The sequence below is a fragment of the Oncorhynchus tshawytscha genome, linkage group LG01 (assembly GCF_018296145.1).
Source record: "Oncorhynchus tshawytscha isolate Ot180627B linkage group LG01, Otsh_v2.0, whole genome shotgun sequence".
Taxonomy (NCBI): Eukaryota; Metazoa; Chordata; class Actinopteri; order Salmoniformes; family Salmonidae; genus Oncorhynchus; species Oncorhynchus tshawytscha.
In genome coordinates, this window is record NC_056429.1 from 9,693,301 (window position 1) to 9,717,870 (window position 24,570).

At 42.8% G+C, this 24,570-nt stretch overlaps 1 protein-coding gene across 2 annotated transcripts; it reads left to right on the forward strand.

The window, feature by feature from the left end:
- The first annotated feature begins 5,790 nt into the window (after window positions 1-5,790).
- Window positions 5,791-24,570, forward strand: LOC112247930 (tripartite motif-containing protein 16-like). 2 transcript variants are annotated; one of them, XM_042327364.1, is made up of 6 exons: window positions 5,791-6,402; window positions 11,227-11,322; window positions 22,990-23,223; window positions 23,324-23,483; window positions 23,609-23,668; window positions 23,896-24,570. In XM_042327364.1, the coding sequence occupies exons 1-6, from the start codon at window positions 5,806-5,808 to the stop codon at window positions 24,408-24,410; spliced, it is 1,662 nt and encodes a 553-aa protein (XP_042183298.1). In that variant the 5' UTR covers window positions 5,791-5,805; the 3' UTR covers window positions 24,411-24,570. The 2 variants fall into 2 exon arrangements, with proteins under 2 accessions (XP_042183298.1, XP_042183320.1); XM_042327386.1 differs by lacking the exon at window positions 22,990-23,223.

Below are 24,570 nucleotides of genomic sequence, written 5' to 3' on the forward strand. Positions count from 1 at the left end.
GTTGGCCGAGGTTGGAGTAGCCAGGCGGAAGGCATGGCCAGCTGTTGAGAAATGCTTGTTGAAGTTTTCGATAATCATGGATTTATCGGTGGTGACCGTGTTACCTAGCCTCAGTGCAGTGGGCAGCTGGGAGGAGGTGCTCTTGTTCTCCATGGACTTCACAGTGTCCCAGAACTTTTTGGAGTTGGAGCTACAGGATGCAAACTTCTGCCTGAAGAAGCTGGCCTTAGCTTTCCTGACAGACTCCGTGTATTGGTTCCTGACTTCCCTGAACAGTTGCATATCGCGGGGACTATTCGATGCTATTGCAGTCTGCCACAGGATATTTTTGTGCTGGTCGAGGGCAGTCAGGTCTGGAGTGAACCAAGGGCTGTATCTGTTCTTAGTTCTGCATTTTTTGAACGGAGCATGCTTATCTAAAATGGTGAGGAAGTTACTTTTAAAGAATGACCAGGCATCCTCAACTGACGGGATGAGGTCAATGTCCTTCCAGGATACCCGGGCCAGGTCGATTAGAAAGGCCTGCTCACAGAAGTGTTTTAGGGAGCGTTTGACAGTGATGAGGGGTGGTCGTTTGACAGCAGCTCCGTAGCGGATACAGGCAATGAGGCAGTGATCACTGAGATCCTGGTTGAAGACAGCAGAGGTGTATTTGGAGGGCCAGTTGGTCAGGATGACGTCTATGAGGGTGGCGTTGTTTACAGATTTAAGGTTGTACCTGGTGGGTTCCTTGATGATTTGTGTGAGATTGAGGGCATCTAGCTTAGATTGTAGGATTGCCGGGGTGTTAAGCATATCCCAGTTTAGGTCACCTAACAGAACAAACTCTGAAGCTAGATGGGGGGCGATCAATTCACAAATGGTGTCCAGGGCACAGCTGGGAGCTGAGGGGGGTCGGTAGCAGGAGGCAACAGTGAGAGACTTATTTCTGGAGAGAGTAATTTTTAAAATTAGTAGTTTGAACTGTTTGGGTATGGACCTGGAAAGTATGACATTGCTTTGCAGGCTAACTCCTCACCCTTTGGCAGTTCTATCTTGACGGAAAATGTTATAGTTGGGTACGGAAATCTCAAAAAATCTAAAGAATTTTTGGTGGCCTTCCTGAGCCAGGATTCAGACACGGCAAGGACATCAGGGTTAGCAGAGTGTGCTAAAGCAGTGAGTAAAACAAACTTAGGGAGGAGGCTTCTGATGTTGACATGCATGAAACCAAGGCTTTTTCGATCACAGAAGTCAACAAATGAGGGTGCCTGGGGACATGCAGGGCCTGGGTTTACCTCCACATCACCCGCGGAACAGAGGAGGAGTAGAATGAGGGTGCGGCTAAAGGCTATCAAAACTGGTTGCCTAGAGCGTTGGGGACAGAGAATAAAAGGAGCAGATTTCTGGGCATGGTAGAATATATTCAGGGCATAATGCGCAGACAGGGGTATGGTGGGGTGCGGGTGCAGCGGAGGTAAGCCCAGGCACTGGGTGATGATGAGAGAGGTTGTATCTCTGGACATGCTGGTTGTAATGGGTGAGGTCACCGCATGTGTGGGAGGTGGGACAAAGGAGGTATCAGGGGTATGAAGAGTGGAACTAGGGGCTCCATTGTAAACTAAAACAATTATAACTAACCTGAACAACAGTATACAAGGCATATTGACATTTGAGAGAGACATACAGCGAGGCATACAGTAATCACAGGTGTTGAATTGGGAGAGCTAGCTAAAACAGTAGGTGAGACAACAACAACTAATCAGCTAGCACAACAACAGCAGGTAAAATGGCGTTGACTAGGCAGGGAGGGTCGGATTAACTACACACAGAGCCTGAGTGCGGCTGGGGCCGACAGATAAAACATAAACAAGCAGAATGGAGTACCGTGATTAATGGACAGTCCAGCATGCATCAGCTATGTAGCCAAGTGATCAGTGTCCAGGGGGCAGCGGTGGATGGGGCAGGGATGCTGGACTGGCGAGTACAATGACTAAATAGCTTGTAGCTAGTTAGCTGGTTAGCTTCTGGAGGTTCTTGAGTGTGTTTAACATTAACATTATACTGAGTGGAGACTATGGATATAATATATTATCATATAATATAATACAATATAACAGAATGACTAGAATAGAATAGAATGACTAGAATATAATATAATAGAATGACTAGAATAGAATAGAACAGAATGACTAGAATAGAATAAGGGGTTTGGACATGAAAGCACAGCCAGATGTTTTGACTTGACAGTGTGTCTCTCTACCTCTCAGTCTCTGAACCACTAGGATACCTGTCACCTTGACAGTTTGTCTCTATACCTCTCAGTCTCTAAACCACTAGGATACCTGTCACCTTGACAGTGTGTCTCTATACCTCTCAGTCTCTGAAGACATCAAGCCATGGTTAGGATTATTAGAGAAGCTTTTCCTGCTGAAAGACAGTTTAATTTAATCTGGTTTCAGAAATAATGTATTGGATATGTTCATAACCCCGTCCACCTATAAGATGTGGGGGTATCTGTATGACTAAGAAAGAAATACAAAAAACTGATTGTAAAATTTCTTCTCTTTTTAGTCATAGATATGTCTAGTGTCACTGCTGAATGTAATACCTCTAACCCTGACCCTAGGACTAACAGTAATAACCACACAGTAATGTAAAGTATTAATTCATTCTCAATGATCAGTCAATACATACAGTATTCATTTCAACTACAGTACATTGTATCAATATCAAGCCCCCCCCCCCATTACAACCACTAATTAATTAATATAGTCACTTATAATCAGTGTTATAACACATAGGTGTATTATAAGGCATGAAGGTCATTAAAATAATTATAATATGTACTTCATAGAAACTGTTACGCTTTATATATTCTAACAACTCACATTTGTAAGATTTATTCCAAATGAAGGGCCCTAACCTATGAACTAAAATATTTGTCTCCCTCTAAATAATTTTGCACGCCCAATTTTTCAGTTTTTGATTTGTTAAAAAAGTTTGAAATATCCAATAAATGTCGTTCCACTTCATGATTGTGTCCCACTTGTGGTTGATTCTTCACAAAAAAATACAGTTTTATATCTTTATGTTTGAAGCCTGAAATGTGGCAAAAGGTCGCAAAGTTCAAGGGGGCTGAATACTTTCGCAAGGCACTGTATGTTTCCGAATGACATCACCAAGAGATAAAATATATAGTAAAAACAATAGTGGTCCTAAAATGGAACCTTGAGGAACACCAAAAATTACAGTTGATTTTTCTCTGGGGACAAATCATCCACAGAGACAAACTGATATATTTCCGACAGATAAGATCTAAACCAGGCCAGAACTTGTCCGTGTAGATCAATTTGGGTTTCCAATCTCCAAAAGAATATGGTGATCGATGGTATCAAAAGCAGCACTAAGGTCTAGGAGCACGAGGACAGATGCAGAGCCTCAGTCTGATGCCATTAAAAGTGAATTTACCACCTTCACAAGTGCAGTCTCAGTGTTATGATGTGGTCTAAAACCAGACTGAAGCGTTTCGTATACATTGTTTGTCTTCAGGAATGCAGTGAGTTGCTGCACAACAGCTTTCTCTATCATTTTTGAGAGGAATTGGAGATTCAATATAGGATAGTTTTTTGTGTTTTCTGGGTCAAGGTTTGGCTTTTTCAAAAGAGGCTTTATTACTGCCACTTTTAGTGAGTTTGGTACACATCCGGTGGATAGAGATGTTCAACATAGGAGAGCCAAGCACAGGAAGCAGCTCTTTCAGTAGTTTAATTGGAATAGGGTCCAGTATGCAGCTTGAAGGTTTAGAGGCCATGATTATTTTCATCATTGTGTCAAGAGATATAGTACTAAAACACTTGAGTGTCTCCCTTGATCCTAGGTCCTGGCAGTGTTGTGCAGACTCACGACAACTGAGCTCTAGAGGAATACACAGATTTAAAGAGGAGTCCGTAATTTGCTTTCTAATGATCATGATCTTTTCCTCAAAGAAGTTCATGAATTTATCACTGCTGAAGTGAAAGCCATACACTCTTGGGGAATGCTGATTTTTAGTTAGCTTTGCGACAGTATCAAAAATACATTTTGGATTGTTCTTATTTTCCTTAATTGAGTTGGAAAAATAGGATGATCGAGCAGCAGTGAGGGCTCTTCGATACTGCACGGTACTGTCTTTCCAAGCTAGTTGGAAGACTTCCAGTTTGGTGTGGCGCCATTTCCGTTCCAATTTTCTGGAAGCTTGCTTCAGAGCTCGGGTATTTTCTGTATACCAGGGAGCTAGTTTCTTATGACAAATGTTTTTTGTTTTTAGGGGTGCAACTGCATCTAGGGTATTGCGCAAGGTTAAATTGAGTTCCTCAGTAAGGTGGTTAACTGATTTTTGTACTCTGACATCCTTGGGTAGGTGGAGGGAGTCTGGAAGGGCATCTAGGAATCTTTGGGTTGTCCGAGAATTTAGAGCACGACTTTTAATGATCCTTGGTTGGAGTCTGAGCAGATTTTCTGTTGCGATTGCAAACATAATAAAATGGTGGTCCGATAGTTCAGGATTATGAGGAAAAACATTTAGATCCGCAACATTTATTCTACGGGACAAAACTAGGTCCAGAGTATGACAGTGGCAGTGAGTAGGTCTGGAGACATGTTGGACAAAACCCACTGAGTCGATGATGGCTCCGAAAGCCTTTTCGACTGGGTCTGTGGACTTATCCATGTGAATATTAAAGTCACCAAAAATTGAAATATTATCGGCCATTATTACAAGGTCCGATAGGAATTCAGGGAACTCAGTGAAGAACGCTGTATATGGCCCTGGAGGCCTGTAAACCGTAGCTATAAAAAGTGATTGAGCAGGATGCATAGAGTTCTTGACTAGAAGCTTAAAAGATGAAAAGATACATTTATTTTTGGTAAATTGAATTTATTTTTGTTAAATTGACCTGTCTTTGTGGAATGCGCGGGGGATATGGTCACTAGTGTAACCAGGAGGTGAGGCTTCAGCCATGTTTCAGTCAGGCCGATCACATCAAGATTATGATCAGTGATTAGTTCATTGACTATAACTGCCTTGGAAGTGAGGGATCTAACATTAAGTAGCCCTATTTTTAGATGTGAGGTATCACAATCACTTTCAATAACGGCAGGAATGGAGGAGGTCTTTATTCCAGTGAGATTGCTAAGGCGAACACTGCCATGTTTAGTTTTGCCCAACCTAGGTTGAGGCACAGACACGGTCTTAATGGGGATATCTGAGCTGCCTACACTGACTGTGCTAGTAGCAGACTCCACTAAGCTGACAGGCTGGCTAACAGCCTGCTGCCTGGCCTGCACCCTATTTCATTGTGGAGCTAGAGGAGTTAGAGCCCTGTCTATGTTGGTAGATAAGATGAGAGCACCCCTCTAACTAGGATGGAGTCCGTCACTCCTCAGCAGGCCAGGCTTGGTCCTGTTTGTGGGTGAGTTCCAGAAAGAGGGCCAATTATCTACAAATTCTATATTTTGGGAGGGGCAGAAAACAGTTTTCAACCAGCGATTGAGTTGTGAGACTCTGCTGTAGAGCTCATCACTCCTCCTAACTGGGAGGGGGCCAGAGACAATTACTCAATTACTCTAGACCTTGCATGCAGTTCTATCTCTCCCTCCTTTCCTCTAACTTCTACCTCACTGGATCCCTCTCAGCACCCATCCCTCCCTCTGTCCCTCCCTCTACTCTCACCCCTCTGTCAGAACCGGGAAGTCCCTCCCCCTCCCACAAACTCTCTTCTGAAGAAATTAAACTGATCTGAGTCTTTGTGTCGTCTGTCTGTGTGAGAGTGAAAATCCATCCAAATGGCTCAGCAGGGAGTTCAGCTGGACCAGGACCAGTTCTGTTGTTCTGTCTGTCTGGATGTACTGAAGGAACCAGTCACCATCCCCTGTGGACACAATTACTGTAGAAGCTGTATTGAGGGCTGCTGGGATCAGGAAGTTCTAAAAGGGGTCTATAGCTGTCCGCAGTGCAGAGAGACCTTCACTCCAAGGCCCACTCTGAGGAAAAATAATATGTTGGCTGAGATGGTGGAGAAACTGAAGAAGACAGGACTCCAGGCTGCTCCCCCTCCTGCTCTGTGCTATGGTGGACCTGGAGATGTGGCGTGTGACATCTGCACTGGAAGCAGAAAGCGGAAAGCCCTCATGTCCTGTCTGCCGTGTCTGGCCTCTTACTGTGAGACTCACCTCCAATCTCACTATGAATCTCCTGCTTTGAAGAAGCACAAGCTGGTCAAAGCCACTGCACAACTACAGGAGAAGATCTGCTCTCATCATGACAAACTGCTGGAGGTTTACTGTCGTACCGATCAGCAGTGTATCTGTATGCTGTGTACAATGGATGAACATAAAGGCCATGATACAGTGTCAGCTGCAGCAGAGAGGACTGAGAAACAGGTAAGACCAGAACAACTTGTTGGTGACTGTCTGATAAACAAAGAATTAAAGATACAGTAGGAACTAAGGCTGTTTGAATATGAGATCAGTCAAATTAAATGGATCCATGGCAGAACAAATATGAACACAAACCTTGAGTATATTGAGTTTGCTCCAATGTATGACCATTTTAAAAAGTCAAACACTATTATCATTCTGAATGCCCTTTAATGAGTCCAAAGTTCAGTCTCAACCCCTTGATACATGTATGCCAACCATAAAAATATAATCATTCACCTAGCAACGAATAAATATCACATTGTAAAGGGACCATCAATATTATAGACCTTCCTCTCTATGGGCCCTATGTCACAATATTACATATATATTTTAGGCCAGTTGAGAACAAGTTCTCATTTTCAACTGCGACCTGGCGAGGATAAAGCAAAGCAATGCGACAAAAACAACACAGAGTTACATATGGGATAAACAAACGTACAGTCAATAACACAATAGAAAAATCTGTATACAGTCTGTGCAAATGAAGTAAGGAGGTAAAGGCAATAAATAGACCAATAATGGAAAAGTAATTACAATTTAGCAACTTACACTGGAGTGATATACAGTGGAGAGAACAAGTATTTGATACACTGTCAATTTTGCAGGTTTTCCTACTTACAAAGCATGTAGAGGTCTGTAATTTTTATCATAGGTACACTTCAACTGTGAGAGACGGAATCTAAAACAAAAATCCAGAAAATCACATTGCATGATTTAAGTTATTAATTTGCATTTTATTTCATGACATAAGTATTTGATCACCTACCAACCAGTAAGAATCCCGGCTCTCACAGACCTGTTCGTTTTTCTTTAAGAATCCCTCCTGTTCTCCTCTCATTACCTGTATTGACTGCACCTGTTTGAACTCGTTACCTGTATAAAAGACATCTGTCCACACACTCAATCAAACAGACTCCAACCTTTTCACAATGGCCAAGACCAGGGAGCTGTGTAAGGACATCAGGGATAAAATTGTAGACCTGCACAAGGCTGGGATGGGCTACAGGACAATAGGCAAGCAGCTTGGTGAGAAGGCAACAACTGTTGGTGCAATTATTAGAAAATGGAAGAAGTTCAAGATGACGGTCAATCACCCTCGGTCTGGGGCTCCATGCAAGATCTCACCTCTAGGGCATCAATGATTATGAGGAAGGTGAGGGATCAGCCCAGAACTACACGGCAGGACCTGGTCAATGACCTGAAGAGAGCTGGGACGACAGTCTCAAAGAAAACCATTAGTAACACACTACGCCATCATGGATTAAAATCCTGCAGCGCATGCAAGATCCCCCTGCTCAAGCCAGCACATGTCCAGGCCTGTCTGAAGTTTGCCAATGACCATCTGGATGTTCCAGAGGAGGAATGGGAGAAGGTCATGTGGTCTGATGAGACAAAAGTAGAGCTTTTTGGTCTGAACTCCACCCGCCGTGTTTGGAGGAAGAAGAAGGATGAGTACAACCCCAAGAACACCAACCCAACTATGAAGCATGAATGTGGAAACATCATTCTTTGGTGATGCTTTTCTGCAAAGGGGACAGGACGACTGCACCGTATTGAGGGGAGGATGGATGGGGCCATGTATCACGAAATCTTGGCCAACAACCTCCTTCCCTCAGTAAGAGCACTGAAGATGGGTTGTGGCAAGGGTCTTCCAGCATGACAACGACTCGAAACACACAGCCAGGGCAACTAAGGAGTGACTCCGTAAGAAGCATCTCAAGGTCCTGGAGTTGCCTAGCCAGTCTCCAGACCTGAACCCAATAGAACATCTTTGGAGGGAGCTGAAAGTCCGCATTGCCCAGCGACAGCCCCGAAACCTGAAGGATCTGGAGAAGGTCTGTATGGAGGAGTGGGCCAAAATCACTGCTGCAGTGTGTGCAAACCTGGTCAAGAACTACAGGAAACGTATGATCTCTGTAATTGCAAAGAAAGGTTTCTGTTCCAAATATTAAGTTCTTCTTTTCTGATGTATCAAATACTTATGTCATGCAATAAAATGCAAATTAATTACTTAAAAATCATACAATGTGGTTTTCTGGATTTTTCATTTATTTTTTAGATTCCGTCTCTCACAGTTGAAGTGTACCTATGATAAAAATTACAGACCTCTACATGCTTTGTAAGTGGAAAACCTACATCGGCAGTGTATCAAATACTTGTTCTCCCCACTGTACGTGCAAATGAGGATGTGCAAGTAGAAATACTGGTGTGCAAAAGAGCAGAAAAACAAATACAATATGGGGATGAGGTAGGTACTTGTAGTTGGTTGGATGGGCTATTTACAGATGGGCTGTGTACAGCTGCAGCGATCGGTAAGCTGCTCTGTAAGCTGACGCTTAAAGCTAGTGAGGGAGATATAAGTTCAGTGATTTTTGCAATTAGTTCCAGTCATTGGTAGCAGAGAACTGGAAGGAAAGGAGGCCAAAGTAGGTGTTGGCTTTGGGGATGACCAGTGAAATATACCTGCTGGAGTGCGTGCTGTGGGTGAGCGTTGATATGATGACCAGTGAGCTGAGATAAGGTGGAGCCTTACCTAGCAAAGACTTGGAGGCCTGGAGCCAGTGTGTTGGTGACAAATATGTAGCGAGGACCAGCCAACGAGAGCATACAGGTCGCAGTAGTGGGTAGCATATGGGGCTTTTGTGACAAAACGGATGGCACTGTGATAGACAGCATCCAATTTGTTGAATAGAGTGTTGGAGGCTGTTTTGTAAATTACATCGCCAAAGTCAAGGATCGGTAGGATAGTCAGTTTTACGAGGTTATGTTTGGCAGTTTGAGTGAAGGAGGTTTTGTTGCGAAATAGGAAGCCAATTATAGATTTAACTTTGTAATGGAGATGCTTAATGTGAGTCTGGAAGGAGAGTTTACAGTCTAACCAGACACCTAGGTATTGGTAGTTGTCCATATATTATAAGTCAGAACCATCCAGAGTAGTGATGCTGGTCGCGGTGCGCTCAGCAATCGGTTGAAGAGCATGCATTTCGTTTTACTAGCATTTAAGAGCAGTTAGAGGCCACGGAAGGAGTGTTGGATGGCGTTGAAGCTTGTTTGGAGGTTTGTTAACACAGTGTCCAAAGAAGGGACAGATATATACAGAATGGTGTCATCTGCGTAGAGGTGGATTCAAGAATCACCCGCAGCAAGAGCGACATCATTGATATATACAGAGAAAAGAGTCGGCCCTAGAATTGAACACTGTGGCACACTCATAGAGACTTCCAGAGGTCCGGAGAACAAGCCCTCTGATTTTACACACTGAACTCTATCTGAGAAGTAGTTAGTGAATCAGGCAAGGCAGTCATTAGAGAAACCAAGGCAGTTGAGTTTGCCGATAAGAATACGGTGATTGACAGAGTCAAAAGCCTTGGCCAGGTCGATGAATCAAATCAAATCAAATTTATTTATATAGCCCTTCGTACATCAGCTGATATCTCAAAGTGCTGTACAGAAACCCAGCCTAAAACCCCAAACAGCAAGCAATGCAGGTGTAGAAGCACGGTGGCTAGGAAAAACTCCCTAGAAAGGCCAAAACCTAGGAAGAAACCTAGAGAGGAACCAGGCTATGTGGGGTGGCCAGTCCCACCCACTTTGCCAAAGCACAGCCCCCACACCACTAGAGGGATATCTTCAACCACCAACTTACCATCCTGAGACAAGGCCAAGTATGGCCCACAAAGATCTCCGCCACGGAGACGGCTGTGCAGTACTGTCTTTTATCGATGGAGGTTATGATATTGTTTTGGACCTTGAGCGTGGCTGAGGTGCACCCGTGACCAGCTCAGAAACCAGATTGCATAGCGGAGGAGGTACGGTGGGATTCTAAATGGTCAGTGATCTGTTTGTTCACAGGCTTTCGAAGACTTTAGAAAGGCAGGGCAGGATGGATATAGATCTATAACAGTTTGGGTCGAGAGTGTCTCCCCCTTTGATGACCGCGGCAGCTTTCCAATCTTAAGGAATCTCAGATGATATGAAAGAGCGGTTGAACAGACTAGTAATAGGGGTTACAACAATGGCGGCTGATAGTTTTAGGAAGAGACGGTCCAGATTGCTGGGCATGGTAGAACAGATTCAGGGCATAGTGTACAGACAAGGGTATGGTATGGTGCGGCTACAGTGGGGGTAAACCTAGGCATTGATTGATGATGAGAGAGGTTTCATCTCTGGAGGCGCCGGTTAAGCTAGGTGCAGTCTCTGCATGTTTGGGGGGATGGGACAATAGGGCTATCTGAGGCATGTTGAGCAGGACTAGGGACTCCACAGTAAAATATAACAATGAGTGCTGCCCTAAACAACAGTATTCAAGGCATATTGATGTTAGAGAAAGGCATAAAGCAAATACAGGTGTTGATTGCTGGGAAATGGGCCTAGCGCGAGGCTAGCTGGTGCATGCTTCTGGACAAGGGCGTTAGCCACAATAGCCACTTGGTAGCAACTAGCTAGCTGCGATGATCCGGTGTAGTGGTCCAGAGCTTGCGGCAGGAATCCGTTGATGTAGTGGGAATAATAATAAAATAAAATAAAATAATTCCGATACGCTCAGGGCTGATTTCGTGCTGTGCAGACTGGCAGGTATTATCCAGGCTATCCGGGCTTAAGTGGCTGGAGTCCAAGCTAAAGGAAAAGACTGCTAGCAGTGGCTAACAATGACTAAAAAGATAGTAGCTAATTAGCTGGCTAGCTCCTGATGAAGGTTCCAGTTATAAGGTTAAAAAATAGCTATACTATTGATCTACAGGACAAATAAAGCTTGATAACTCATTGAAGAGTGATTCTCCACAGAGGCAGCTGGGGATGAGTCAGCAGAAGGTCCAGCAGAGATTCCAGGAGAGAGAGAAGGAGCTGAAGGAGCTCAGACAGGCTGTGGAGTCTTTCAAGGTAAGTTTTGTTGACCCGAGGAGACACCATTGTACCTGTCTCCTCTGGTCAGAGAGCGAGAGAGAGGGGCCCCTCTTCAATCCCACTGTTGGGAACACCCCTTTCAGAGAATAGACTGCTTCATGTAACTGGCGGGATATGAACCCAGGTCTACCACGGGAGAAACCAACATTTTGATCATTACACCAAGAGAATATTTCCTATTGGGCCGTGGGCCGACACTGATTTTGAAGTTGCAGGCGGGGCTATCTCATCACATAACTTTGAGTAACCATGACTGACTCATCTCCCCTATACACACACCTCTCTCTCTCTCAATTCAATTCAAATGGCTTTATTGGCATGGGAAACATATGCTTACATTGTCAAAGCAGGTGAAATAGATAATAAACAAAAGGGAAATAAAGAATCAGAAATGAACAGTAAACATTACACTCACAAATGTTTCAAAGGAATAGAGGAATAGAATAATTCAAGTGCAATCTAGAAGAAAAAGAAAGGAAAAACCTATTTAGGCGAGGTGCTGGCTAGCGGAGTAGAAAACTCAGATGCAAAAAGGTCATTACCAATGTTTCGACAGCCAAGCTGTCTTCATCAGGGTATAATCACAAACTGGATGACTCATTTATATAGTGTCAAAAGACACAGGTGTCTGTAATCATGGCCAAGAGTGGCCTAATATCATTGGTTAATTCTCAAATATTAAAATGGCATACAAATCACAGAAAATAGATGTTGTGGTGGGAAGCTGCAGAGAAGTATTTGGTCATACGAGATTTGACTTCAGAAGAGTTACAGGGTGTGTTGAGTGGTGGTGTCCCATCTTCCCAGTCTGTTGGCATGGTGCAGGAGCAGATAGGGTCAACGTAGTGGAATGACCAAAGACTTTGCTTCAGAGGCTGGACAGAATCCAGTATATGGCTTTAAGGATATGTATTGGTGCATTTAAATCAACATCTGTATGTGTCTTACTAGTGGAGGCAGGTGAAATGCCTTTGGATATACGGTGTAATAAATTGTCATTAGCTTATTGGGTTGAAAGGCTGTGAGGTTGAGCCTCCCACTGCTACTGTTCTAGATGACTCTTGGGAATATACTAGTAAATCCCAAAAAAAAGAAAAAATTTTGTTCTCTTACACATGGTTAGCAGATGTTATTGTTAAGCGAAATACTTGTGCTTCTAGATCCGACAGTGCAGCAGTTTCTAACAGGTAATACCTAACAATTCCACAACAAACATAATATCTAACAATTCCACAACAAAACATAATACACACAATCCTGTAAAGGAATGGGATAAGAATTCATAAATATAAATATATGGATGAGCAGTGTCAGAATAGATAGTATATAATACAGTTGTCATGGCTAGCCAATTAGGGTCAGTTTACAGTGGACCACAATCCTACAGAGATATCTCACACATCCACCAGAGGGGGTAAGATTGAGAGGCATGGAGGTGGGGGTTTTATGTCACCTCATGCCCATTGTAAATCTTAAGGCAGCAGACAAAATCCCTTTGTCCTCTCAGTCTGGAGGAATGGAATGTATGATGGGCCTCTGGAGAATCTACCTCAAAACAATAACGTGCAACCACCCGGTTATTATCTCCTAGGAATCGTGTGTCTACACTGCTTTCATTCCCACACTGGAACCTTCTGTGGTGATAGGGGATGTTCCTCCATGGTTACTCCCAGATTCTGTTGTTGATCTAACCTTGGTAGAGAAAAGTAAAGATTGGTCAGAAGTCAGTGATAAAGGGAAACTGGTTGACAATTACATTGGTAGAAGTTGTTATGCTTTTTTACCACTTTTCACAGATGGATCCAAGGACCCAGATAGTGGGAGCACAGGAGCAGACGTTTACCTTCCTGAATTTGATGTGCAGATATGTAGAAGACTAACAGATGAACTGTCAGTATACTCAGTTGAACTGTTGGTGATAATAGTTGCCCTCCAATGGATGGAGGATGTACAACCTTGTTAGGATTATAGTATGTGCAGATTCTCTGTCTGAATAGTTTATCATCTGGTAAATGTAATATTTTGGAGGTATTAATGTTATGATGGAGAATTGAGAGAATTGGTGTAGTAGTGAGATTCTCCTGGGTCCCAGCACACTCGGGTGTGGAATGGAATGAAATTGTAGACCAGTTAGCTAAAAGAGCTTTGAAACGAGATATAATTGATAGTAATGTTCCGCTGGGTAGACGTGAGGCCAAATGTAAGATCAGAGCCATTTTGATAGATGGCAGAAGAGATGGGACTTGAGCACAAGGACCGGCATTTATATGCCCTCCAAAGAAAGGTTGGTGGACCAAGATTCAAAGGTCAGATTATGAAGGAAGAGGTGGTGTTTACTTGATTGTGTTTAGGACGTTGTACATTGAACTGGTCCTTACATCTGGTTGGCTGCATGTGAATGGTTTGTGTCTGGAGGGTATTGTCAATGAAACGGTGGAGCTTGTGTTGTTATATTGTTGTAAGGATGTTATAGAGAGGGAAAGATTGAAGTGTAGGGTAATTGAGGTTGGACAGGGTTGAGGGGGATTGGAAGGAATTGTGGGGATGGGGGAGGGTTTATTAGAAGTTAGTAGGGCTGTTTTTATCTTCTCAGAAGTTTTGAGTTAGGTAGGAGGATTTAGAAATGTTGTAAACCTTGATTGAACACACTCCAGCATGCACCATTTAACATTGGTTTGCGGACCGCCATTATATCATAGAAGAAGAAGTTGGTTGTGTGAGGGTTTTGTGGTTCGTGAGGAGGGTTGCTATTCTTTTATTTTGGTTCTTGCGTATTTTCCAAGTCTATTTTCTCATGTTGTAGGGTTTGTTTATTGGTTTCTACTGTTTATCGTTGAGGGGGGGAGTAGGGTAGTTTGTTTGGGCGGCGTGATGGTGTCAACCAAGTGGAGAAGAAATGCTATCTCTGCGGGTGAATGGTGAATGGTGTGGAGGAAGAATGGTGTGGAGGAAGTTTTGCTCTATTTCAGCGAACAGGTGGGAGCGGAATATATACAATCAATAAATCAATCCAACGTATTTATAAAGCCATTTTTAAATCAGCCAATATCACTAAGTGCTGTACAGAAACCCAGCCAAAAACCCCAAACAGCAAGCAATGCAGATGTAGAATCATGGTGGCTAGGAAAAACTCCCTAAGAAGGCAGGAACCTAGGAAGAAACCTAGAGAGGAATGAGGCTCTGAGGGGTGGCTAGTCCTCTTCTGGCTTCTCTAATCTCTTCTGGAGATTATAACAGTACATGGCCAAGATGTTCAAACGTTCAAAGATGACCAGCAGGGTCAAATAATAATAATCACAGTGGTTGTAGAGGGTGCAACAGGTGAGCACCTCAGGAGTAAATGGCAGATGGCTTTTCATAGCCGATTATTCAGAGTTAAAGATTGCTTGGTGCGGTAGAGAGATAGGGTCCAAAACAACAGGTCCAGTACAGGGTAGCACGTCTGGGGAACAGATCAGGGTTCCATTGCCGCAGGCAGAACAGTTGAAAGTGGAGCAGCAGCACAACCAGGTGGACTGGGGACTGCACGAAGGCATCAGGTTAGGAAGTCCTGAGGCACGGTCCTAGGGTGCATGTCCTCCGAGAGAAGAGAAAGAGAAAGAGAAAGAGAAAGAGAAAGAGAAAGAGAAAGAGAAAGAGAAAGAGAAAGAGAAAGAGAAAGAGAGAGAGAAAGAGAAAGAGAATTAGAGGGAGCAAACTTAACTTCACACAGGACTCCGGATAAGACAGGAGAAATACTCCAGATATAACAGACTGACCCTAGCCACCCGCCACATAAACTATTGCAGCATAATTGCTGGAATCTGAGACCGGAGGGGTCGGGAGACGTCCGACTATACCCCCGGATAGGGCAAACTAGGTAGGATATAACCCCACCCACTTTGCAAACGCACAGCCCCCGCACCTCTAGAGGGATATCTTCAACCACCAACTTACTACCCTGAGACAAGGCCAATTGTAGCCCACGAAGATCTCCCCAATGGCACGGACCCGAAGGGGGCGACAACCCGGACAGGAAGATCACGTCAGAGACTCAACCCACTCAAGTGACGCACACCTCCTAGGGATGGCATGGAAGAGCACCAGTAATGACAGTGACGACTCAGCCCATGTAATAGGGTTAGAGGCAGAGAATTCCTGTGGAGAGAGGAGAACCAGCCAGGCAGAGACAGCAAGGGCAGTCCGTTGCTCCAGTGCCTTTCCGTTCACCTTCACACCCCTCGGCCAGACTACACTCAGTCATAGGGCCTACTGAAGAGATGAGTCTTCAATAAAGACTCAAAGGTTGAGACCAACCTGCGTCTCTCACATGGACAGGCAGACCATTCCATAAAAATTGAGCTCTATAGGAGAAGGCTCTGCCTCCAGCTGTTTGCTTAGAAATTCTAGGGACAATAAGGAGGCCTGTGTCTTGTGACCGTAGCATGCGTGTAGGTATGTTCGGCAGGACCACATCTGAAAGATAGATAGGAGCAAGCCCATGTAACGTTTTTTAGGTTAGCAGTAAAACCTTGAAATCAGCCCAGCCTTAACAGGAAGTCAGTGTAAAGAGGCTAGCACTGGAGTCAAGATTCTAGCAGCCATGTTTTGCACTAACTGAAGTTAATTTAGTGCTTTATCCGGGTAGCCGGAAAGTAGAGCATTGCAGTAGTCTAACCTAGAAGTGACAAAATTATGGATTCATTTTTCTGCATAATTTTTGGACAGAAAGTTTCAGATTTTGCAATGTTACATAGATGGAAAACAGCTGTCCTTGAAACAGTCTTTATATGTTCGTCAAAAGAGTGATCAGGGTCCAGAGTAATGCTGAGGTACTTCACAGTTTTACTTGAGACGACTGTACAACCATCAAGATTAATTGTCAGATCCAACAGAAGATCTCTTTGTTTCTTGGGACCTAGAACTAGCATCTCTGTTTTGTCCAAGTTTAAAAGTAGAAAGTTTGCAGCCATCCACTTCCTTATGTCTGAAACACAGGCTTCCAGTGAGAGTTTAACCTCTCTAGGGGGTGTGGGACGGTAGCGTCCCACCTGGCCAACATCCGGTAAAATTGCAGAGCGCCAAATTCAAATTAAATTACAATAAATATTTAACTTTCATGAAATCACAAGTGTAATACATCAAAATAAAGATTACATTTTTGTTTGTTTCTCAGATCAATTCAGTGTCTATAATGAATTCTGAGAGTCAAAGGGCTATTGTAAAGCTCATATTATTAAAGATGAAGTTTAAGTATAACTCTGACTGGTGTGTGGTTTGTGAATCTTCACTTGGTGACCGCTCCTGACGACCTAGGTAAATCGTGCACAAGGGATCCCTCAAACTTGGGATCTCAGGGAAACCACACTTCGGGAATGAAGCAGATGGACCCACCTTTGATCTGAGAGGCAGCGAGCCGAGTGGATACCACATCTCAAACTTCGTTTTATTTAAGAAAGAGGTGAGCAAACCACACACACTTGAAGTCAAGTTTTTATAAAAACCTATGTTACGTAGGCTCTGAATGTGTATTCCTTTGTGAGGAGGGCACCTTGGAGGCGTAAGCAGGGCAAAGTCATTCTGATAGTGTCTGTGTGACTGTCTAAGTGACCCTCAGAGGTGGTGAATTCCAATTATTTTAAATGTGCTAGCCAGGTATGACCTGGGTTACTCTGTGTGAGTATTTTGTTATGGAATCACTAGGTAATCTTTGTAGGAGCGTTCTGTGTGAGCGTGGTATGTTGACTCTGTGTGGGTAACCTTTTAATTATGTTCTGATGTTCTGTGTGAACATCTGACCAGTTCTGTGTGAACATCTGACCACTCCTGTGTGGGTGATCCTTAAAGTTCTGTGTAAGTACCGAAGAATTTCTTACTTTTTATATGGATTCTGTGAATATTTGAAAATATGATAAATTGTGTGTATAATCGATTACTAAGAGATTTGATAAAGTAACACTGAGAATATAATTAGAATCAATTTAAACCACCCATTCATAGGTTTTGAGTTGGTATCTTTAATGGATAATTTGATAAAGATTAGGTTTTAAGCACTACTAAACTGTCTACAAAATCTAGGCAATTGAGCTCTAGAAACTGATTAGAGTGTGTCCACTTTTGGTTATCTTACCCTAACGATGGAACTATTAAACGCTTATTGGAATATATCCGTCTGGGTACATTTGAATTAAAACAGTATTGAGTAGCTTGGATGAATATGTTTCCCAAAGTAAACGACCTGCTCCTCAGTCTCAGTTGCTAATATATGCATATTATTATTAGTATTGGATAGAAAACACTCTAAAGTTTCTAAAACTGTTTGAATGATGTCTGTGAGTACAACAGAACTCATATGGCAGGCAGAATCCTGAGGAGAAATCAAAATAGGAAGTGAGAAATCTGAGCTTTGCATGTATTCACTGCAGTCCCCAATGAAATCCACTTGAGATATTAATGATGTTGTACTGTCTAGGGGTTCCAAGAGATGTCAACCATCTATAGAAATTTGAATGAGACTTCTGCTGTGTTGTGGGAGTGAATGAGAGCCGAATCAACCTGTGTCTGGCAGTCAGCCATTTTCTGATCATGCGCATTCTACATGGTATCCACTTTTAACTATGTTAAAAACATCCTAATGATTGATTCTGTACTTAGTTTGAAATGTTTCTTCGACCTGTAATATAACGTTTTGAAGTTTGTCCGACGTAACACTGACCAGAACCAGCGTTTGGATATGTATACCAAACGCGCTAACAAAGAAGGTATTTGGACATAAATAACGGACATTATCGAATGAAAAAAACCTTTATTGTGGACCTGGGATTCCTGGAGTGCTTTCTGATGTAGATCATCAAAGGTAAGGTAAATAAAATAAAACTTTTTCAGACCTTATGAAAGTTAATTGCAGTTTGAGTAATTTTTATTTTTACAAGGACAGTGCACATTAATCACAGTTGTGTGTGTCTAATGGCAGGGTATTCCAGACATGGGAAGCTCTCACACTGAAAGCATATTGACTAAAGGTACTTTTCCTTAAGTGGGGGAGTATCATAGATTTGAAGTATAGTTTTGTTACCTCTGTAGCCAAAACAATTTCATATGTGTTGGAAATTAGTTAGGTTGAATTTGGTTATTTGAGTTATCTTTTTCATTTTCTTTTTAAAAGAGAGGTTGGAATCAAGTATGATGCCGTGGTACTTAAAATCAGATATCACCGGGAGCTTTTCCCCTGATACATAGACATCTGTCTCAGGGGTATCAGTTGTTTTCTTTGCAAGGAACATGTTGACTGTGTTTTTTTTAGATGCAAACATCTGAACCATTACAGTAGTGAGTTCTTGTGTAGCTTGTTGTTTGTTATTTGCATGCATTTATCACTGTATCATCTGCATACATTGGAACTTCAGACCCTGTACAGAAGGAAGATCATTAATGTATGAGCTGAACATTATTGACCTTTGGGGAATGCAAACCTTGAAGATATGAGTGGAAAAAAGCAAGTTTAGATTTTTACGCTGATGAGACAGCGCCAACTTTTGAAAGATTTTAGATTTGTTAAAAATCTGGATAGTTTTTACTAAACATATCAAGAGGTTTAAATGATTAGATTGCTGATTAAAGTGGTTATGGGTTTGTTTATTTGTTTACTGTTTATTGTTGATTTTAGGTGTTCATTTTACTTAATTAAACATTGTATTATCTGATATGTTTGAGTAGGATTCTTTCTTCCGGGATAGATGGAAGTTACCTAAAGTATGTATGTTAAAGGAGACATGGGAGAACACGTCTACATTTTTATTAAAGGCCTGGGATTAAATATCACTGATTCCTTATGCTGAGAAATGTACTAAATTTGCGACAGAGGAAAAAATAATTACATTTAGATAGTAATGATACCAGGATAATTGTATCTAAGGGTAGTGTATGTTCAATTAATCATGCATATACATTGATGTAGATTAAAATGGATGATTAATGATTTGAGGATCAGTGGAATTACCATTATTATTTGGTTTTGTTTATAGTTAACTTTTGAGTTTCTGAATCGGTGTAGTATAATGAATGCTAACAAAGTGTTTTGTGTTTTTTTTTTCTGGGAAAATGGGTGTGTCATTGTCTCTCTTTGAAATGTTTCCTGGGACTATAATCTTGGGGAGATGTCATGAAAAATTGCAAGATTATGTTATATATTTTATTATAATCTTTGTATGGCATTACGAATGGTTGTAATATTCGACAGAATAGAGGATTCTGTCAACTATTGTGTGTGTGTTCCACTGAGAATGGGCCTCTATGAGATAGCACTGACAGAGATTTACGATGTCTTTGGGTAATAAAGCCTAAAGAGCATTCCAGATAGTAAAGCTAATGTTTTTGTGCTATACCGTACCAGGGTAAGACGGGTCCAGTTTGGAGTAGTAGAGGGCCATACACTGGTCTTTACAATGAGATGCTATGTTTTATAGATATCTTTCATACAAATCTTAACCTTTGTGAAGAGTTCTTAAGATATGTGGTTCATCATGTAAGTTGAGAAGGTTGTATCTTCTAAAATATCTCAGTTGCCATTATGTAGGGACTCTCAGAATTCATTATAGACACTGAATTAATCTGAGAGTCAAAGGGCTATTGTATAGCTCATATTATTAAAGATGAAGTTTAAGTATAACTGACTGGTGTGTGGTTTGTAACTCTCCTCATTTGGTAATACAGGAAATTGCCACGACAGTGACTAGGGTTAAGTGCCTAAATCTGTCAAGGGTACATCGACAGATTCTTCACCTAGTCGGTTTGGGGATTCGAACCAGCCACCTTTCGTTTACTGCCCAACTCTCTTAACCTCTTTCAGCTAGGGGGCACTATTTTTATGTTTGGAAAAATAATGTTCCCAAAGTAAATGGCCTATTTCTCAGGACCAGATGCTAGAATATGCATATACTTGACAGATTAGGATAGAAAACACTGTCTGTGAGTATAACAGAACAGGCGAAAACCTGAGAAAAATCAAACCAGGACGTGGCTTCTATTTTGAAAACTCCATGTTCCATAGCCTGCCTTTGCTCCATTTAAAGGGACATCAACCAGATTCCTTTCCCTATCGCTTCCTCAAGGTGTCAACAGTCTTTAGACATAGTTTCAGGCTTTTATTTTGAAAAATGAGCGAGAAAGATAACATCGTGGATAGCTGGGTGTTCGCTTGCGCAACAGGGTGGGGCAGCCATTGTCTCTCGCTCTCCTTCTAAAAAAAGAGTTGCGGTTGATATATTATCGATTATATATTTGAAAAACAACCTCAGGATTGATTGTAAAAAATGTTTGACATGTTTCTGTGGACATTACGGATACTATTTGGAATTTTCGTCTGCGTTGTCATGACCGCTCTTTCCTGTGGATTTCTGAACATAACGCGCCAAACAAATGGAGGTATTTTGGATATAAAAATAATCTTCATGGAACAAAAGGAACATTTATTGTGTAACTGGGAGTCTCGTGAGTGAAAACATCCGAAGGTAAGCGATTAATTTGATTTGCTTTTCTGATTTTCGTGACCAAGCTACTTTGATGCTAGGTGTTCATAAGTTTTTTTTCTAGTGATCGATAAACTTACACAAACGCTTGGATTGCTTTCGCTGTAAAGCATATTTTCAAAATCTGACATGACAGGTGGATTAACAAAAAGCTAAGCTGTGTTTTGCTATATTGCACTTGTGATTTCATGAATTTAAATATCTTTAGTAATTTATTTTGGAATTGTGGCGCTCTAAAATTCAGAGGTTGTTGATGAAAATGATCCCGGTAACGGGATGGGTTGCGTCAAGAAGTTAACCGCTAGATTACAAACCACTAGATGTTAAACACAAAAACGCAAATGGTAGTAGAGAAATGGTAAACTGGTTAAATAAAAGACTGCTGTTATAACTTTCGGACTGCCATTGTTTTGGGGAAATAGGGAAATGTCTGTCTATTTCTCCAATGATCTCTAATAGATGCATTTATTTGGTTAATAATAATAAATAATAATGGTTTGAAGTTCTACACCATTTTAATCAGGATAACCTATTATTTCTAATGATGTAAGTTTGGGCTGCTTACAATGCTGTTACCAATTGCTGGTAGTTCAAATGTAAAAAAAAAAAAATACTCCTGAAACTCTGAGGTCGTCCCATTGTTTCCCAAAGGGGAAATATAGATGTCTGTTTATTTCACAAAATAGCTCGCAGTGTGTATATTTGGATTTTTTTTAAAGTCAGACATTTTAATCTGGATAATCTCCTTTTTGTAATGATGTAAGGCTGTTATGGACAAGGTGGGGGGAGGTAGGCCAGAATTCATCGGGATGCCCTCTGTCGGGGCAGCTATACACTCTTGTTATTGAGCCCTTTCTTTGCCTGCTACGCAGGAGGCTACAGAGAGTGTGGGAGCCAGGCATAGGGTTGGGGACAGGCATAGCAGTGTCAGCATACACTGATGACGTCTGTGTTGGTTAGGGATGAGCTTGCCCCAGGTAAACAGGGGTAAGAGTGAGGCTCTGGTATCTGGAGCATGGAGGGACAGGGCACCTCCGCAGATTCCAGGGGGGTTGCAGTGGGGCTGTGAGTGACTCAAGATGCTTGGGGTGTATCTGGGCTCGGAGGGGTGGGTTAGGAAGAACTGGGAAGGACTGTCACAAGCGGTGGTGTCGAAAGGTGACGAAGTGGAGGTGGCTCCTCTCCCAAGTGTCATACAGAGGGAGGGTGCTGATCATCAACAACTTGGCAGCATCGTCCCTTTGCCAGAAACTGTCCATTCTCAATCCCCTCGGTGGGCTGCTTGTGGACCTGCAGAGCAAGTTAGTGAATTATTTTCTGGTCGGGGGGTTACTGGCTGAGGGGGGCGGTGGTACTGTACCTGCCTATCCAGGAGGGTGGACAAGGACTGGTGGACCTGGAGAGCAGGGTGGCAGCGTTCTGACTCAAAGCAGCTCAGATGCTACTGTACCGTACAGAAGTGGGCTGGAGGGCACCGGCATGTGCTCTGTTGAGGAGGGCTGGTGGTCTGGGGCTGGATCAGCAGCTCTTCATCATGCGGCCGGGGAGACTCAATACAGCAGGGGTCCCTGATTTCTATGCTGCAGTACTGAGGGCCTGGTAGCTGCTGAAGCCCACACAAGGGGGGTTGGGGAAAAAATACAAGAGTTGGCACAGCAGGCTGGACTAACATCTCTTAGGCTGCTGGAGAAAGTCATGTGGAGGTCCAGCAGGCTCTGCCTGACCCTGTGAGGAGGGGGCTGGAGCAGCCTGATGAGGGGCCACCATTGCAAGAGAAACTATAGAATGGGGAGTGGCAGGAGAGTCCGGAGCACTAACTTACGTTTAACACTCAGAGCCTGGGGGAGTTTTCAGAGGTGGGGGGAGGAAGGTGCTGTACACCCCCAGTGTCAAGGTTAGACACATGAGGAGCTTAGCAGAAATGAAGGGGCATCACTGGCAGGGTATAGGTGGGTGGAGGGTGCTCTATAAGCTTCCAGTGCTGGAAAGGTTAGGGGTCATCCAGTGGAGGGTATTACATGGAGCCCTGGACAGCAACAGGTGGATGGCTCGGGTTGACCTGGGAGTTGGGGAGGGGTATCCATTTTCTGCAAAAGTCAGTCTCTCTCTCTCTCTCTCTCTGTCTCCCTCTTAACAGCTCTCTGCACAGGCAGCAGTGGAGGACTGTGATCAGATCTTTACTGAGCTGATCCGCTCCATTGAGAGAAGGAGCTCTGAGGTGAAGGAGCTGATCAGATCCCAAGAGAAGGCTCAAGTGAGTCAAGCTGAAGGACTCCTGGAGCAACTGAAGCAGGAGATAGCTGAGCTGAGGAAGAGAAGCACTGAGCTGGAGCAGCTCTCACACACAGAGGATGACATCACTTTCCTCCAGGTAACTAAACTGCCTTGTTACATGTGATATGAAATTAAAACTCTCAATCATTTGGATCTGTTGTCTCTTTGTTTCTCTGTCTCTCTTTCTCTCTCTCCAGAGTTATCAGTCTCTCTCCAGTATCAGTGTATCTTCAGACTTACCCAGCATCGTTGTCCGTCCTCTTCAGTACTTTGGAGATGTGAGTAAGACTGTGTCTGAACTGAGGGACAAACTAGAAGACTTCCTTAAAGGAGAATGGACCAAGATCTCCACTACAGGTGTGTTGAAAATAATAAGAACATCAACTTTAGACCATTGAAAGATCCCTACTAGTTATATACATGTGGAAAATGGTATGATGATAACATTCCCTCTCTCTGTCAATGTGTTTGTGTGTCTGTAGTGAATATAGTGGAGGTTGTACTGCCTCCAGAGCCCAAGACCAGAGAACAGTTGTTACAATGTGAGTCTCTTCATTGTGAAGTACCTAACAGTCTCTTTTTACTGACACTCCTAACAATCCCTCTAGAAATATATAGCAATAGTAGATCTAATCAAAGACTGGATATCTATCTGTCTCCTCATATTTCTCTGATTTGATCTCTGCTGTACTCTAATCAAAGACAAATACAGTATCTGACGTTATTGTTCTAACTCTTCTCATTGGTCTCTGCTCTGCTCTTCTCCCAGATTCCTGTCAGCTCACACTGGACCCAAACACAGCACACACACACCTCTCTCTGTCTGAAGGGAACAGAATGGTGACCTATACAGACCAAGTCCAACTATATTCTGACCATCCAGACAGATTCACTAACTACTACCAGGTTCTGTGTAGAGAGGGTCTATCTGGACGCTGTTACTGGGAGGTGGAGTGGAGTGGGGAGTGTTTTGATATAGCAGTCTCATATAAAGACATCAGCAGAGCAGAGAGAGCTTGTGGATTTGGACTCAATGACAAGTCCTGGAGTTTAGAGTGCTCTAGTGATGGTTATTGTTTCATACACAATAATGTTGAGACTAAAGCATCAGGCCCTCAGTCCTCCAGAGTAGGAGTGTACCTGGATCACAAGGCAGGTAATCTGTCCTTCTACAGGGTCTCTGACTCAATGACCCTCCTCCACAGTGTCCAGACCACATTCACACAGCCCCTCTATCCTGGGTTTTATCTCTTTTTTGGTACTGCTGAGCTGGTTAAACTGTAGTAGTGTCCAAATATATACTAGTCATGCTGGTCTAGTCTATAGCTGAGCTGGTTAAACTGTAGTAAGGTTCACGTAGATACTAGTCATGCTGCTGTGGTCTATAGCTGAGCTGGTTTAACTGTAGTAGGGTCCACATAGATACTAGTCATGCTGGTGTAGT